Raw genomic sequence first — 14300 nt, 5'->3', positions numbered from 1 at the left:
TAGACTTTATCTTCAAAATTGATATAATTTAAAAATTTTCCATCTTTATATTTTATTTACTTCCTATTCAATTTTGCGCCATTTTTCATGTTAGTTCTCAGTTTCCTAGAACCTCAAGTATTAAAATAACCTGTTGCATGTATTAGGCATATTTCCTATGTTACATTTCTTTTGTCTATTTTCCTCTCAAAATTGGTATTCTTGTTGGGTTCAAGCTAAATTTTCATTATAATACTTTTTAAAGTTCCTTCCTTCCTTCCTTCCTTCCTTCCTTCCTTCCTTCCTGAGACACGGTCTTACTCTGTCACCCAGGCTGGAGTTCAGTGGCACAATCCTGACTCACTGCAACCTCTGCCTCCTGGGCTCAAGGGATCCTCCCACCTTAGCCTCCCAAGTAGCTTGGTCTACAGGTGTGTGCCACCATGCCTGGCTAGTCTTTTGCAGAGATGGGATTTGGCCAGGTTGCCCAGGCTGACCTTGAACTCCTGGGCTCAAGCCATCCTCCTTCCTCAGCCTCCCAAAATTCTGGGATTACAGGCATGAGCCAATGTGCCCATCCAAAGTTTTATGTTTTTTTTTTTTGAGATGGAGTCTCGTAAAGTTACCTTTTTAAAAAATGTTCAATTTCCCCTGTATTGATATCAACCTAAATAAAATGTAATATTCCTATTGTGATGTGAGAAATCTTTAACCAGCCTTATCTAAAAATAAAAAGAGAAGCCATTGTAAGACATTGAGTATGTGTAAATGTGTTTGTGTTTGTAGCCAAAAGGCAAAGGTATTATGTAAAAATATTTAATAATTTATTGTTTCTATTTCTGACTTAAAAAGTCAGAGGTCCCTGTTATATTTTTAATGGCTAAAAACTCAGTCTCATTAAGTTGGAAAAAAAGGAACTTATCAACGAGACATTTATATGGTTTGGCTTGTATATTCATCATAGTATATATTGGTGGTATCTAGCCCTTTCTCTGTAAAACATCCCTATGTTTAATCTGTATTTCTTACTTACTATGTGAACATTTGAGCTTCTTTCTAGATATCAGCCCTTTGAATAAAATTCTGTGTGAGTCAGATTTAATAATTTGTTCTCACTTTCAATAGTGTTAGGATAAGTGTTAGTTTGATTTGTTCTTTACCTCCCCTTATTTGGTTCAGAGAAATTAGGGCCTACTAGATTTCCATTAAAAGGGACCTGAAAATAAAGGCCAGTCCCTCCTTTAACTCTGCAAGTTATTTTAAAGCTAATATAAGAAAAAAAATTGCAAAGTATGAAGAAATTAAAGAAAATAATTTTCAAATAGCAGAGTTCGAAAGGCACTGAATATTGTTTCATGTCTTACTAGAGTTTATTTATGCATGCCTTAATACAGCAAGCATTTAGTGAGTGGCTAATTTGCCAACCGAAGATGACTAAGACATAGTTGTTCTCAAGTAGTTCACACATTGATGAGGGGGCAAATTGGCCTGAAACATAACGCAATAATATTTATAGAGTAAGCATAGTTGTATGCATAAGTTTTAGAGAAGCACAGTAGAGAGACAGCCTAAATGCTTGTTTCTGGACTACAGAGCAGTGATTCTAGTTAGGCAATGTAATGAGATCTTGAAGAAATTTGTTGAAGAAGATGTGAAACACGTTTTTTGTTGTTGTTAATTTTTGGTGTTCCTATGCCCAAAGTTTTGGAGAAAGTGAAATCGATTATTTTGGTGGTTCCAGGAGGCACCCACAATTTTCCCTTTGTTTGCATAAGAGTTGTGTCAGAGGCGAAAGGCCTAGTACACAGCTAAATCTAACACAGAATTGAACAGGGTTACTACTAGAAACATTTTTTTCAACTGTTCAATTTTTAACTTTTCTCATGAAGCAATGAAGAATTTTTATATAGACAAACACAAAAATTGGGCACAGCCATTTGACTGTATTGGAAGCCACAAGGTGGCGCTGCAGGCTAAAGAGATGGAGGAACAAAATTGACCAGAATGCTACGGAAGTCCTTGACATAAAGGAAAGATCGAGACAGATGGGCTGAGAAGAAAAGCTGTCGAGCCCCCGATTAGGAAAGGAAAAATTAAAAACCCTAGATCTCTGCTACACATAAGTCTGGGTTTGCGATTGCTATTTGTGCTGGGGCAGTGTGATTGAGACTGACATTGAGGAAAGAAGCAGCTATGGAGGCCAGGGGGTTCAGCTTCCCAAGACAAAGGCAAGTGCTGTTTCTTTTTCTTTTTGGGGGAGTGTCCTTGGCAGGTTCTGGGTTTGGACGTTATTCGGTGACTGAGGAAACAGACAGAGGATCCTTTGTGGTCAATCTGGCAAAGGATCTGGGACTAGCAGAGGGGGAGCTGGCTGCAAGGGGAACCAGGGTGGTTTCCGATGGTAACAAACAATACCTGCTCCTGGATTCACACACTGGGAATTTGCTCACAAATGAGAAACTGGACCGAGAGAAGCTGTGTGGCCCTAAAGAGCCCTGTATGCTGTATTTCCAAATTTTAATGGATGATCCCTTTCAGATTTACCGGGTTGAGCTGAGAGTCAGGGATATAAATGATCACTCGCCAGTGTTTCAGGACAAAGACACAGTCTTAAAAATATCAGAAAATACTGCTGAAGGGACAGTATTTCGACTAGAAAGAGCACAGGATCCAGATGGAGGACCCAACGGTATCCAAAACTACACGATCAGCCCCAACTCTTTTTTCCATGTTAGAATTGGTGGCAGTGATGAAGGCATGATATATCCAGAGCTAGTGTTGGACAAAGCACTGGATCGGGAGGAGCAGGGAGAGTTCAGCTTAACCCTCACAGCGCTGGATGGTGGATCTCCACCCAGGTCTGGGACCTCCACTATAGGCATTGTGGTCTTGGACGTCAATGACAATGCCCCACAGTTTGCCCAGGCTCTGTATGAGACCCAGGCTCCAGAAAACAGCCCCATTGGGTTCCTTATTTTTAAGGTATCAGCAGAAGATATAGACTCTGGAGTTAACGCGGAAGTATCCTATTCATTTTTTGATGCCTCAGAAAATATTCGAACAACCTTTCAAATCAATCCTTTTTCTGGGGAAATCTTTCTCAGAGAATTGCTTGATTATGAGTTAGTAAATTCTTACGAAATAAATATACAGGCAATGGACGGTGGAGGCCTTTCTGCAATATGTAGGGTTTTGGTGGAAGTATTGGACACCAATGACAATGCCCCTGAACTCATCATATCATCACTCTCCAACTCTGTTGCTGAGAATTCTCCTGAGACGGTACTGGCTGTTTTTAAGATTAATGACAGAGACTCTGGAGAAAATGGAAAGATGGTTTGCTACATTCAAGAGAATCTGCCATTCCTACTAAAACCTTCTGTGGAGAATTTTTACATCCTAATGACAGAAGGTGCGCTGGACAGAGAGAGCAGAGCTGCGCACAACATCACTATCACCGTCACTGACTTGGGGACACCCAGGCTGAAAACCGAGCACAACATAACCGTGCTGGTCTCTGACGTCAATGACAACGCCCCCGCCTTCACCCAAACCTCCTACACCCTGTTCGTCCGCGAGAACAACAGCCCCGCCCTGCACATCGGCAGCGTCAGCGCCACAGACAGAGACTCAGGCACCAACGCCCAGGTCACCTACTCGCTGCTGCCACCCCAGGACCCGCACCTGCCCCTCGCCTCCCTGGTCTCCATCAACGCGGACAATGGCCACCTGTTCGCCCTCAGGTCTCTGGACTACGAAGCCCTGCAGGCCTTCGAGTTCCACGTGGGCGCCGCAGACCGCGGGTCCCCGGCGCTGAGCAGCGAGGCGCTGGTGCGCGTGCTGGTGCTGGACGCCAACGACAACTCGCCCTTCGTGCTGTACCCGCTGCAGAACGGCTCCGCGCCCTGCACCGAGCTGGTGCCCCGGGCGGCCGAACCGGGCTACCTGGTGACCAAGGTGGTGGCGGTGGACGGCGACTCGGGCCAGAATTCCTGGCTGTCGTACCAGCTGCTCAAGGCCACGGAGCCGGGGCTGTTCGGTGTGTGGGCGCACAATGGCGAGGTGCGCACCGCCCGGCTGCTGAGCGAGCGCGACGCGGCCAAGCACAGGCTGGTGGTGCTGGTCAAGGACAATGGCGAGCCTCCGCGCTCAGCCACCACCATGCTACACGTGCTCCTGGTGGACGGCTTCTCCCAGCCCTACCTGCAGCTCCCAGAGGCGGCGCCGGCCCAGGTGGAGGCCGACTCGCTTACCGTCTACCTGGTGGTGGCGTTGGCCTCGGTGTCGTCGCTGTTCCTCTTTTCAGTGCTCTTGTTCGTGGCGGTGCGGCTGTGCAGGAGGAGCAGAGCGGCCTCTGTGGGTCGCTGCTCGGTGCCCGAGGACCACTTTCCAGGGCATCTGGTGGACATGAGCGGCGCTGGGACCCTGTCCCAGAGCTACCAGTATGAGGTGTGTCTGACGGGAGGCCCCGGAACCAGTGAGTTCAAGTTCTTGAAACCAATTATTTCAGATATTCAGACACAGGGCCCTGGGAGGAAAGGTGAACAAAATTCCACCTTCCGAAATAGCTTTGGATTTAATATTCAGTAAAGTCTGTTTTTAGTTTCATGTACTTTCGGTGTGTTGCATAGCCATGTTTCCATTAGTTTACTTTTAAATCTCAAATTTAAGTTATTATGCAACTTCAAGCATTATTTTCCAGTAGTATACCCCTGTGATTTTACAATGTTTCATGTCTTTTTTTTGCATTAATAACAACTAGGTTTAATGTAATTAGTATTTTTTTCTAAATGATAGTGTTAAGATTTTAATTCTTTCCAACTGCCCAAGGAATTAATTACTATTGTATCTCATCACAAAAATCTGAGGTTTTGATTCATTTCAGAGCGTGCATCCCATGATTCTAATCATTTCTGTCTATAGTGTACTTGCTCTATTTAAGAAGGCATATCTACATTTCCAAACTCATTCTAACATTGTATATATTCGTGTTTGAAAACCATGTCATTTATTTCTAAATCATGTATTTAAAAAGAAATATTTCTCTACTACTATGCTCTTGACAAAATGAAACAAAGCATATTGTGAGCAATATTGAACATCAATAATACCCTTAGTTTATATACTTATTATTTTATGTTTAAACATGCTACTTTCACTTGGCCAATATTTTCTTATGTTAACTTTTGCTGATGTATAAAACAGATTATGCCTTATAATTGAAATATAATTACAATCTGCATGAAAATGAATACAAATAAAACATTTTGAATTTCGTGTTTGAGATTGCTGGAGATATTCATTTTTATGTTGCATATTTATTTTAAATACCAAATTTTTAATAATCAAGAGGAGCTAAAGGTTAGAACGAAAAACAAGTTTCATTAGTTTTTTATATTACTATGTGTTAAATATATACTATATATAACTAACATTTTATAATTTTCTAAATTAGCTGTTCTACCAGTCCCTTACCACAGTGTGGTTTCTTCTTGAATTGATCTCAATATTTATAAATAATATGTTTATAATACTATATCTTGATACTGTTTTGTATTTGAACCATTTCTTTCTATAATAGAAAAGCATTTAGCTTTCTTATTTCCAAACTAGCAAACACATACAAACATTGCAAATTGTTTTTCTCCTATTCTCCCAATATAGATGCCACAGTTTCTTAGTTAAATTAGTAGTTAGTATCTATATTGCTGTGTGCTTCAGAATATGTATTTGTGTACTGTACTATAATTACATTTCCTTACTTGAAAAGTATGGTTCCTAGAGTTCATAATTGTTATTTCATACTTGCATTATTGTCTATGTACTTCTATTGCTTTTTTCCATATCTTTCATTTCAATGTATTTTCTTCTTAAAAATATTCCAATTTTTAAGATACTCTGTCAATGACATTTATTTTCAGGAGCTCTTTCAACTTGAATATCCTCTGTTTCATTTAGACTGGTTCATCTATAGACTGTTACCCTGGGACTTTTTCCCTTCAGCACTTTCCTTCATGAGTCTCCTTTTACAAGGTCCAGTATACTCTTCTTTCTTAGTTTACTCTGTTATTCAGCTAGCACACATCTCTCAAGGCCTTCATATAAATGAATGCAGAAGAGATTTTTAAAAATTGTCTCCTTACGTTGTGAAGACATCTTTTTTGTTTGTTTTCATTTGCTTGATAGTTTGACTGGGTATAAAATTCTAGTTTGAAAATAATTTTCCCTCAGATTTTGAAAGCTGAAGCTGTTTCTTTTACTCATTGCATGTCGAGTTCCTTTTCAAAAGACTGACTTGATTTTGATTCCACCTCTCTTTGTTCCTTCTCTCTTACTTCCTTCCCTGGAAGCCCTGAAAAACTTTTTCATGGTATTCTGAAAAGACCTTAATATAGGCAGTTTATTTATTAATCTGGCCATGTAGGCATACCCTGTTAACATATAGACTCTCACTGTAAGTTCTGAGAAATTTTCTTGTTATGTTTTAGTAATAGTTTATCCATTGAGTTTTCTACAGTCTCACTTTAACCAGAATCTCATTAAATATTGCACCTCCTGCATTGATTTTCTGAGACTCTAAATTATAATTTTTTTCTTCTTTTCCATCTCTTGTTCTACTTATTAGACAATTCATGTAATCATCTAATCTTCATATTTAAGTTTTTCTTTTTGGATAACAAATATTTATTTTTAAGAGCTCTTTTGGTTTTTCATGACATATTACAAATTTGCAAATGTAAATCTTATTACACCTATAATTAATCTATTTATTCTTTAAAAATGCATTATATAGTAAGAGTTATTATTATACCTATTTTAAACTTGCAAGTGAATCAAAGGGAAGAATTTGCCTAAGGCTATATAGCTAGTAAGGGGCACTTAAGCCCTAAGCTATTCTTTGTCTTCCAGATATGAATATGTACTTGATAGGGTTATTGTTAACATTAACTAGGTAAATACATATGAGGCACTAGAATAATGAACTTAGAATAAGTCAATAAGTGTTAGCACTTATTACATTTTGTTTCTCTAGGGATATTAATCAGACATTTTAAAAGACTTTTTTTTGTTTTCTGAATTATATCTATTGCCTCCTGTTGCTTTTTGTGTGTGGCGGTAGTATTACAGTTTTGGTCTTTCTATTTCATGTTGTAAGTATTTTCTCAAAAGTCTTGTGATCTTTGGCTATCTTGTTATATATATGAATGATGACACAGCAAATGCTGACAGTCAACCCTCCATGAGTATTGATGACAGGGCTTCACTCTAATGTAACCATGATAGGATAGAGCTGCTACCTTGGGAAACCCCCACATATCAGTACATGTAAGTCTTTATCTGCGCCTTTCATATTCCTCGGGATAGAATTCTACAATATTCAATGTTCTGGGGTTTGATGGAGAAGACGTCAGGCATATATCTTGTGTCCTACAATCTGAGAGTATCATGGCTAGGAGTCTCACTATAGAGAAGGCAGTGTTTTGCCTAATCTCCTTATCTTTAGTTTCATACCTCCTACTTTCACTCAGCTCTGCCTGAGGTTTCCAAGACTGGAGATAGTATAATTTCTCCAGAATGTAATCTAATTTCTCCAGAGTATAAGCTTTCCATTCTCAGTTATTGGCTCTCAGTTATTTTCTTGTCTCTGTATGATGGTGAAAAGACCACAGAATTCAACTATCCAGTATACATACTTTCAACTAATAAATTCTTTTTAAAGCCTTTACTTCACTTCAGCCTTCTTATACACCTGGTTCCTCCAAGTCTGGTACATACTAGGATTATGTAGGGAAAACCCAGTAGTTTATTTTTAGTATCTCCAATGCAGGAACTTTATTTTAGACATTTCTTGGAACCGTTGTCAATTGTTCTTTCATCTGCTTCCTATCATCAGATAATTTGTGTATTCACTTATGTATTCTTAGTCTTCTTTGTGAGTTCATACCTTTTGTTTTTCTGTCATTTTAGAGGGGGTTGAGAAGAAGGAAGAATAATTGTATAGTCAATCCACATACTATTCAATTTCTACTCTTCTGCACTGATAATTTTTCAACCATGTATCTAGTTCACATTTTTGTGAATGTAATTTGAAATTAGCATTTTTTTAAACTGCAGACTTCTTAGATGTCCTACATTCTTGAGAGTATTTTGAGATGTCTAATAGCGGATACCATTGGCAGGTTCCAAGCACCTATTCCAACCATCTCCCTCGTTATGTAGGAGCCATGCATTTCGGCTAGGACTGAAACCACCTCAGGTTTAAGGGGCAATTTCTGACTGGATTAAAACAAAGGGCCAAAAATGGAGTCTTTAGATTCTAGGACTATAATCTCTACCTTTAATCCTATACATCTTGAGACACTGACTTCTTCAGTAACAGGCTGAAGTGCTCTCAATTGGGCTAATCAGAATGAAGGCTAAGATTTTGTTCTATTATTGAGGAAGAAAATCTCTTCAGCTTCTTGAGCTGAAAAACAAAGCAGATAGCCATAATTGTTGCTGGAATAAATCTTGGGAAACTGAGGGAGGCCAGTCTCAGAAATAAGCCTGCTTTAAATGAAACTAACATACTGTGCACTTATTATTTTTTGAGAAGCTGGAACTAAATCAAGGATTCTCATAATGTGTTCTACTCCCAATATCTTACTTTACTTTCTAGCAGTTCACAATTCTTTGTTACCAAGGAAATCTAAATGAATGCCTTCTTGTGCTATCATAACTATCAAAGTATGTCCCATCTCATGGTTAATCCAGTTTCATATCAAATATGAGAGGACTTCTAAAATGACCCATGTACACTTTGCCTTTTCATTACCACCTAAGGAAAGTCAAGTAGTGATAGAATTTTGTACAGCTTGATAACATTATTGATGTTTTATGTTTCCAATCTTCTCAGAAAGATTACAAACCATTGGGGTCCAGGAATCACATCTTGTATTTCTGTATTCACCACAACTAAGCATGTTTGGCTGTGTGGAGAGTAGGGAAAGGTAAATGCTTTAAGATGAGTATTAACAGCATATCAAACTAAAGAGAACATGAAATAATTATTATAGAAGGTGCAATATATTTGTAATCACTTGAACACAATGAATAAAACAATGTTTGTTTCCAGAGGACATATAAGTGAATCGAATTTAGGTAGCTTTCACCAAACTGTGAAAATCTATGGAGACACTTGGTGGCGCTGCAGGATAACATCGTGAAAAGTAAATTGACTGGATGGCGTTGTGAACACTGATAGCCAGTGCACACAGAGAAGCAGAAGACAGAAAGAACAAGCCTTCAAGAGGGTGACTTAGAAGCCATTCAACAGGGTTAAAATTCTTAGACCATAGAGGATTTGGTGGACAAGTCAGAGACACGTTCTCCAGAACTGAAGCCATTCTTCAAGAAGCCTACAAGAAAGGAGCTATGGAGAACGGAAGAGCACGCACTCAGCAGATAAGGCAAGTCCTGCTTCTCTTTGTTTTGCTGGGAATGTCTCAGGCGGGCTCTGAACCTGGGAGCTTTTCCGTGGCAGAAGAAATGCAGAGCGGGAGTTTTGTAGGCAATCTGGCAAAGGACCTGGGGCTAAAGGTGAGAGAACTGTCCTTACGGGGGGCTCAGGTGGTCTCTAATGATAAGAAACAGCGTTTGCAGCTGGACATAAACACTGGGGATTTGCTCTTAAGTGAAACACTAGACAGGGAGGAGCTCTGCGGTTCCATCCAGCCTTGTGTGCTACATTTCCAGGTGTTAATGAAAAACCCCACGCAGTTTTTACAAATTGAACTTCAGGTCAGGGATATAAATGATCACTCTCCTATCTTCTTGGAAAAACAAATGCTCCTAGAAATCCCAGAGAATAGTCGTGTTGGTGCTGTGTTCTTACTAGAAAGTGCGAAGGATTTAGATGTAGGAATCAATGCTGTGAAAACCTACATAATAAGCCCCAACTCTCATTTTCACATTAAAATGAGAGTCAATCCAGACAATAGGAAATACCCCGAGTTAGTTCTGGACAGGGCACTGGATTATGAAGAGCGCCCGGAGCTCAGTTTCATCCTCACTGCTCTGGATGGCGGGTCCCCTCCCAGGTCTGGAACTGCCTTGGTCAAAGTGGTGGTTGTGGACATTAATGACAACTCCCCTGAATTTGAGCAGGCTTTTTATGAGGTGAAGATTCCAGAGAATAGCATCCTTGGCTCCCTGGTTTTGACTGTCTCAGCTTGGGATTTAGACTCTGGAACAAATGGTGAAATATGCTATACTTTATCCCATGCTTCAGAAGATATTCGCAAGACATTTGAAATTAATCAAAAGTCTGGAGACATTACTTTAACAGCACCTTTGGATTTTGAAACGATTGAATCATACTCAATAATCATTCAAGCCACAGATGGGGGAGGACTTTTTGGAAAATCTACAGTCAGAATTCAGGTGATGGATGTAAATGACAATGCTCCTGAAATCACTGTGTCATCAATTACCAGTCCAATCCCAGAAAATACGCCAGAAACCGTGGTTATGGTTTTTAGTATCCAAGATATAGACTCTGGGGACAACGGAAGAATTGTTTGTTCCATTTCGGAAGACCTCCCATTCGTGCTAAAATCTTCAGTTGAGAATTATTACACCTTGGAAACAGAGAGACCACTGGACAGAGAGAGCAGGGCCGAGTACAGTATCACCATCACTGTCACCGACTTGGGGACACCCAGGCTGAAAACCGAGTACAACACAACCGTGTTGGTCTCCGACATCAATGACAACGCCCCCGCCTTCACCCAAACCTCCTACACCCTGTTCGTCCGCGAGAACAACAGCCCCGCCCTGCACATAGGCAGCGTCAACGCCACAGACAGAGACTCAGGCACCAATGCCCAGGTCACCTACTCGCTGCTGCCACCCCAGGACCCGCACCTGCCCCTCGCCTCCCTGGTCTCCATCAACACAGACAACGGCCACCTGTTCGCCCTCCGATCGCTGGACTACGAGGCCCTGCAGGCCTTCGAGTTCCACGTGGGCGCCGCAGACCGCGGCTCCCCCGCGCTGAGCAGCGAGGCACTGGTGCGCGTGCTGGTGCTGGACGCCAACGACAACTCGCCCTTCGTGCTGTACCCGCTGCAGAATGGCTCCGCGCCCTGCACCGAGCTGGTGCCCCGGGCGGCCGAGCCGGGCTACCTGGTGACCAAGGTGGTGGCGGTGGACGGTGACACGGGCCAGAACGCCTGGCTGTCGTACCAGCTGCTCAAGGCCACGGAGCCGGGGCTGTTCGGTGTGTGGGCGCACAATGGCGAGGTGCGCACCGCCAGGCTGTTGAGCGAGCGCGACGCGGCCAAGCACAGGCTGGTGGTGCTGGTCAAGGACAATGGCGAGCCTCCGCGCTCAGTCACGGCCACGTTGCAAGTGCTCCTGGTGGACGGCTTCTCGCAGCCCTATCTGCCGCTCCCAGAGGCGGCTCAGGCCCAGGCCCAGACGGAATCGCTCACCGTCTACCTGGTGGTGGCGTTGGCCTCAGTGTCGTCGCTGTTCCTCTTGTCCGTGCTCCTGTTCGTGGCTGTGCGGCTGTGCAGGAGGAGCAGGGCGGCCTCGGTGGGTCGCTGCTTGGTGCCCGAGGGCCCCTTTCCAGGGCATCTGGTGGACGTGAGCGGCACCAGCACCCTATCCCAGAGCTACCAGTATGAGGTGTGTCTGACAGGAGGCTCCGGGACAAATGAATTCAAGTTCCTAAAACCGGTTATCCCTAATATCCAGGCAAAAGGTCCTGGGAAGAATAGTGAAGAAAACCCCACCCTTCAAAATAGCTTTGAATTTAATTTTTAGTAAGAATGCTATTTACATTTTCATGTACTTTTTTAGTTTTATAGAACCATATCAATATTATTTAATTTAAAACTAGTTACGTTATTATGCAATACAACTAATCGTATTTTTAATTTTTTCTTTTCTTCCCCCACTTTTTTTTTTTTTTTTGACCGAGTCTCGTTCTGTCACCCTGGCTGGAGTGCAGTGGTGTGATCTCAGCTCACTGCAACCTCCGCCTCTCGGGTTCAAGCAATTCTCCTGCCTCAGCCTCCCGAGTAGCTGGCATTTACAGGCGCCCACCACCACGCCCAGCTAAATTTTTTTTTTTTTTTTTTAAATCTTTAGTAGACTTGGGGTTTCACCATGTTGGCCAGGTGGGTCTCAAACTCTTGACCTCATGATCCACCCACCTTGGCCTCCCAAGGTGCTGGGAATACAGGCGTGAGCCACTGCGCACCCAGTATTTTTTTTTTTTTTTATACAGAGTCTTGAGCCACCCAGACTGGAGGTCAGTGGCAGAATCTCAGCTCACTGCAACCTCTGCCTCCTGGGCTCAAGCGATCAGCTCACCTCAGCCTTCAAGTAGCTAGGACTACAGGCATGCGCCACCGTGCCGGTTACTTTCTGTATTTTTTGTAGAAATGGATCGTCACAACATTTCTTAGGCTGGTCTTTGACTTCTGAGCTCAAGCGATGCACTCCCCTCAGCCTCCCAAAGTGCTGGGATTACAGGCGGCCAGGCCTATGTTCAATTTTCACGTATTGCATATCATTGTGAATAACATTGTAAATCCTTTTTATATTAAGTAACAGGTAGTTAATCCATTTCTAATGAATAATTTTAAGGTTTTAATCCTTTCCAAGTGTACAATAATTTATTGATTATTATTTCTCACTCTAGAACACTGACTTTGATATTTCTCTTGGGTTTTTTGTTTCGTTTTGTTTTGTTTTTTGAGACGATGTTTCGCTCTTGTCACCCAGGCTGGAGTGCAATGGCGGGGTCTCCAAAAAAAAAAAAAGAAAAAAGAAAGAGAAAAAAACAGTATTTTCTTTAATTTCCAGACTCCTTCTATTGAGTGGCTTCTTCTAGAATTACCTCAATACTTCTAAATGATATGCTTTTGTTGTTAAATCTTGCAACTCCACTCCATTTTACATTTTAATCACTTCTTGCTATGGATTTTAAAAAATGATTTAACTTTCTTTCCAACTAATGTAAACCAATATAAGCACTGCACATTCCCTTTCTCCTATTCTCCCAATAAAATTGTTATAGTTTTTGTTGTTGTTGTTGTTGTTTTTGGCAGAGTCTTACTCTGTAGCCCAGATTGGAGTACAGTGGTGTGATCTCACCTCACTGTAACCTCTGCCTCCCGGGTTCAAGTGGTTCTCCTGCCTCAGCCTCCTGAGTAGCTGGGATTACAGGCACCCACCACCCCACCTGGCTAAGTTTTGTATTTTAGTAGAGATGGGGTTTCACCATGTTGGTCAGGCTCGTCTGGAACTCCTGACCCCAGGTGATCCACCCACCTCAGCCTCCCAAAGTGTTGAGATTACAGGTGTGAGCCACCATGCCCAGCCTACAGTTTTTTTTTAAGTTAAACTAATAGTGTCCATATTACTAAGGTTTCTTCAAGATACACATTAGTGTAGTGTGATTAAATTTCCTTTCTCAAGAAACATTTTTCCTAGAACTGAAAATTGTTTTGTACTTATGTAATTTTCCATTTACTAATATTAGTTTCTTTACATTCTCTAATTTGAATCTCTTTCTTCTCAAAATATTCAAATGTATCAGATACCTATCAATTATGTTTATTTCTTGGTGATCTTTCACCCAGATCTCTACTTCATTCATACTGGTTGCTCTATAGGCTGTCACCCTAGGACTTTAAAAAATATTTTTCTTTATTGGTCTTCTTTTATAAGATCCAGTATATTCTTCTTTCTTAGTTTACTCTCTTATTTTGTTGATGCACATCTCTCAGTACCTTCATAAAAATGGACACAGAGGAAGTAAAACTTTTTGAGAGCTTATTTTGTTATTTTCTTTTTAATTTGATTGATAGTTTGGGCATAACATTCTAGATTGAAAATAATTTTCCCTCATATTTCAAAAACACTGCTCCTTTTATTGACTGCATATAGAATTGCTGTTCAGAAGACTGATTCCATTCTGATTCCTATGTCTTTTTATGTGATTCCCCTCACCTTTTTTTTCTTTCTTTCTGGGAGCATTTTAAAAATTCCCCTGATCTTCTGAAAATACCTTAGTACTGGCTCTTTATTGATTAATCTGTTCATATGGCTATGCCCTGTTCATGTTTATCTTTTTTCTTTTTCTTCTTTTTCTTTTATCTTTTTTCTTTTTTTCTTTTTTAGCACAGCCTGGTAACTGTGTTATCCAGGCTGGAGTGCAGTGGCTATTTATAGGCAAAATCATAGCACCCTGCAGCCTCTAACTCAAGAGCTACTTCTGCCTCAGCCTTCCAAGTAGCTGTGACTACAGGCATATGCTAGACTCCTTG

At 41.3% G+C, this 14300-nt stretch overlaps 2 protein-coding genes across 2 annotated transcripts; both read left to right on the top strand.

Moving 5' to 3' along the window:
• Window positions 1-1986: 1986 nt before the first annotated feature.
• Window positions 1987-5251, top strand: PCDHB10 (protocadherin beta 10). The gene has a single exon (XM_023193018.2). The coding sequence runs from the start codon at window positions 2173-2175 to the stop codon at window positions 4567-4569; it is 2397 nt and encodes a 798-aa protein (XP_023048786.2). The 5' UTR covers window positions 1987-2172; the 3' UTR covers window positions 4570-5251.
• Window positions 5252-9305: 4054 nt separating this feature from the next.
• On the top strand, window positions 9306-12651 carry PCDHB11 (protocadherin beta 11). Its single transcript, XM_023193017.2, has one exon. The coding sequence runs from the start codon at window positions 9394-9396 to the stop codon at window positions 11785-11787; it is 2394 nt and encodes a 797-aa protein (XP_023048785.2). The 5' UTR covers window positions 9306-9393; the 3' UTR covers window positions 11788-12651.
• The last annotated feature ends 1649 nt before the right edge of the window (window positions 12652-14300 follow it).

This window comes from Piliocolobus tephrosceles, chromosome 4 (assembly GCF_002776525.5).
Source record: "Piliocolobus tephrosceles isolate RC106 chromosome 4, ASM277652v3, whole genome shotgun sequence".
Classification (NCBI taxonomy): domain Eukaryota; kingdom Metazoa; phylum Chordata; class Mammalia; order Primates; family Cercopithecidae; genus Piliocolobus; species Piliocolobus tephrosceles.
The sequence above is the reverse complement of the archived record's forward strand: the minus strand, read 5'-3'. Positions and strand labels throughout refer to the sequence as shown.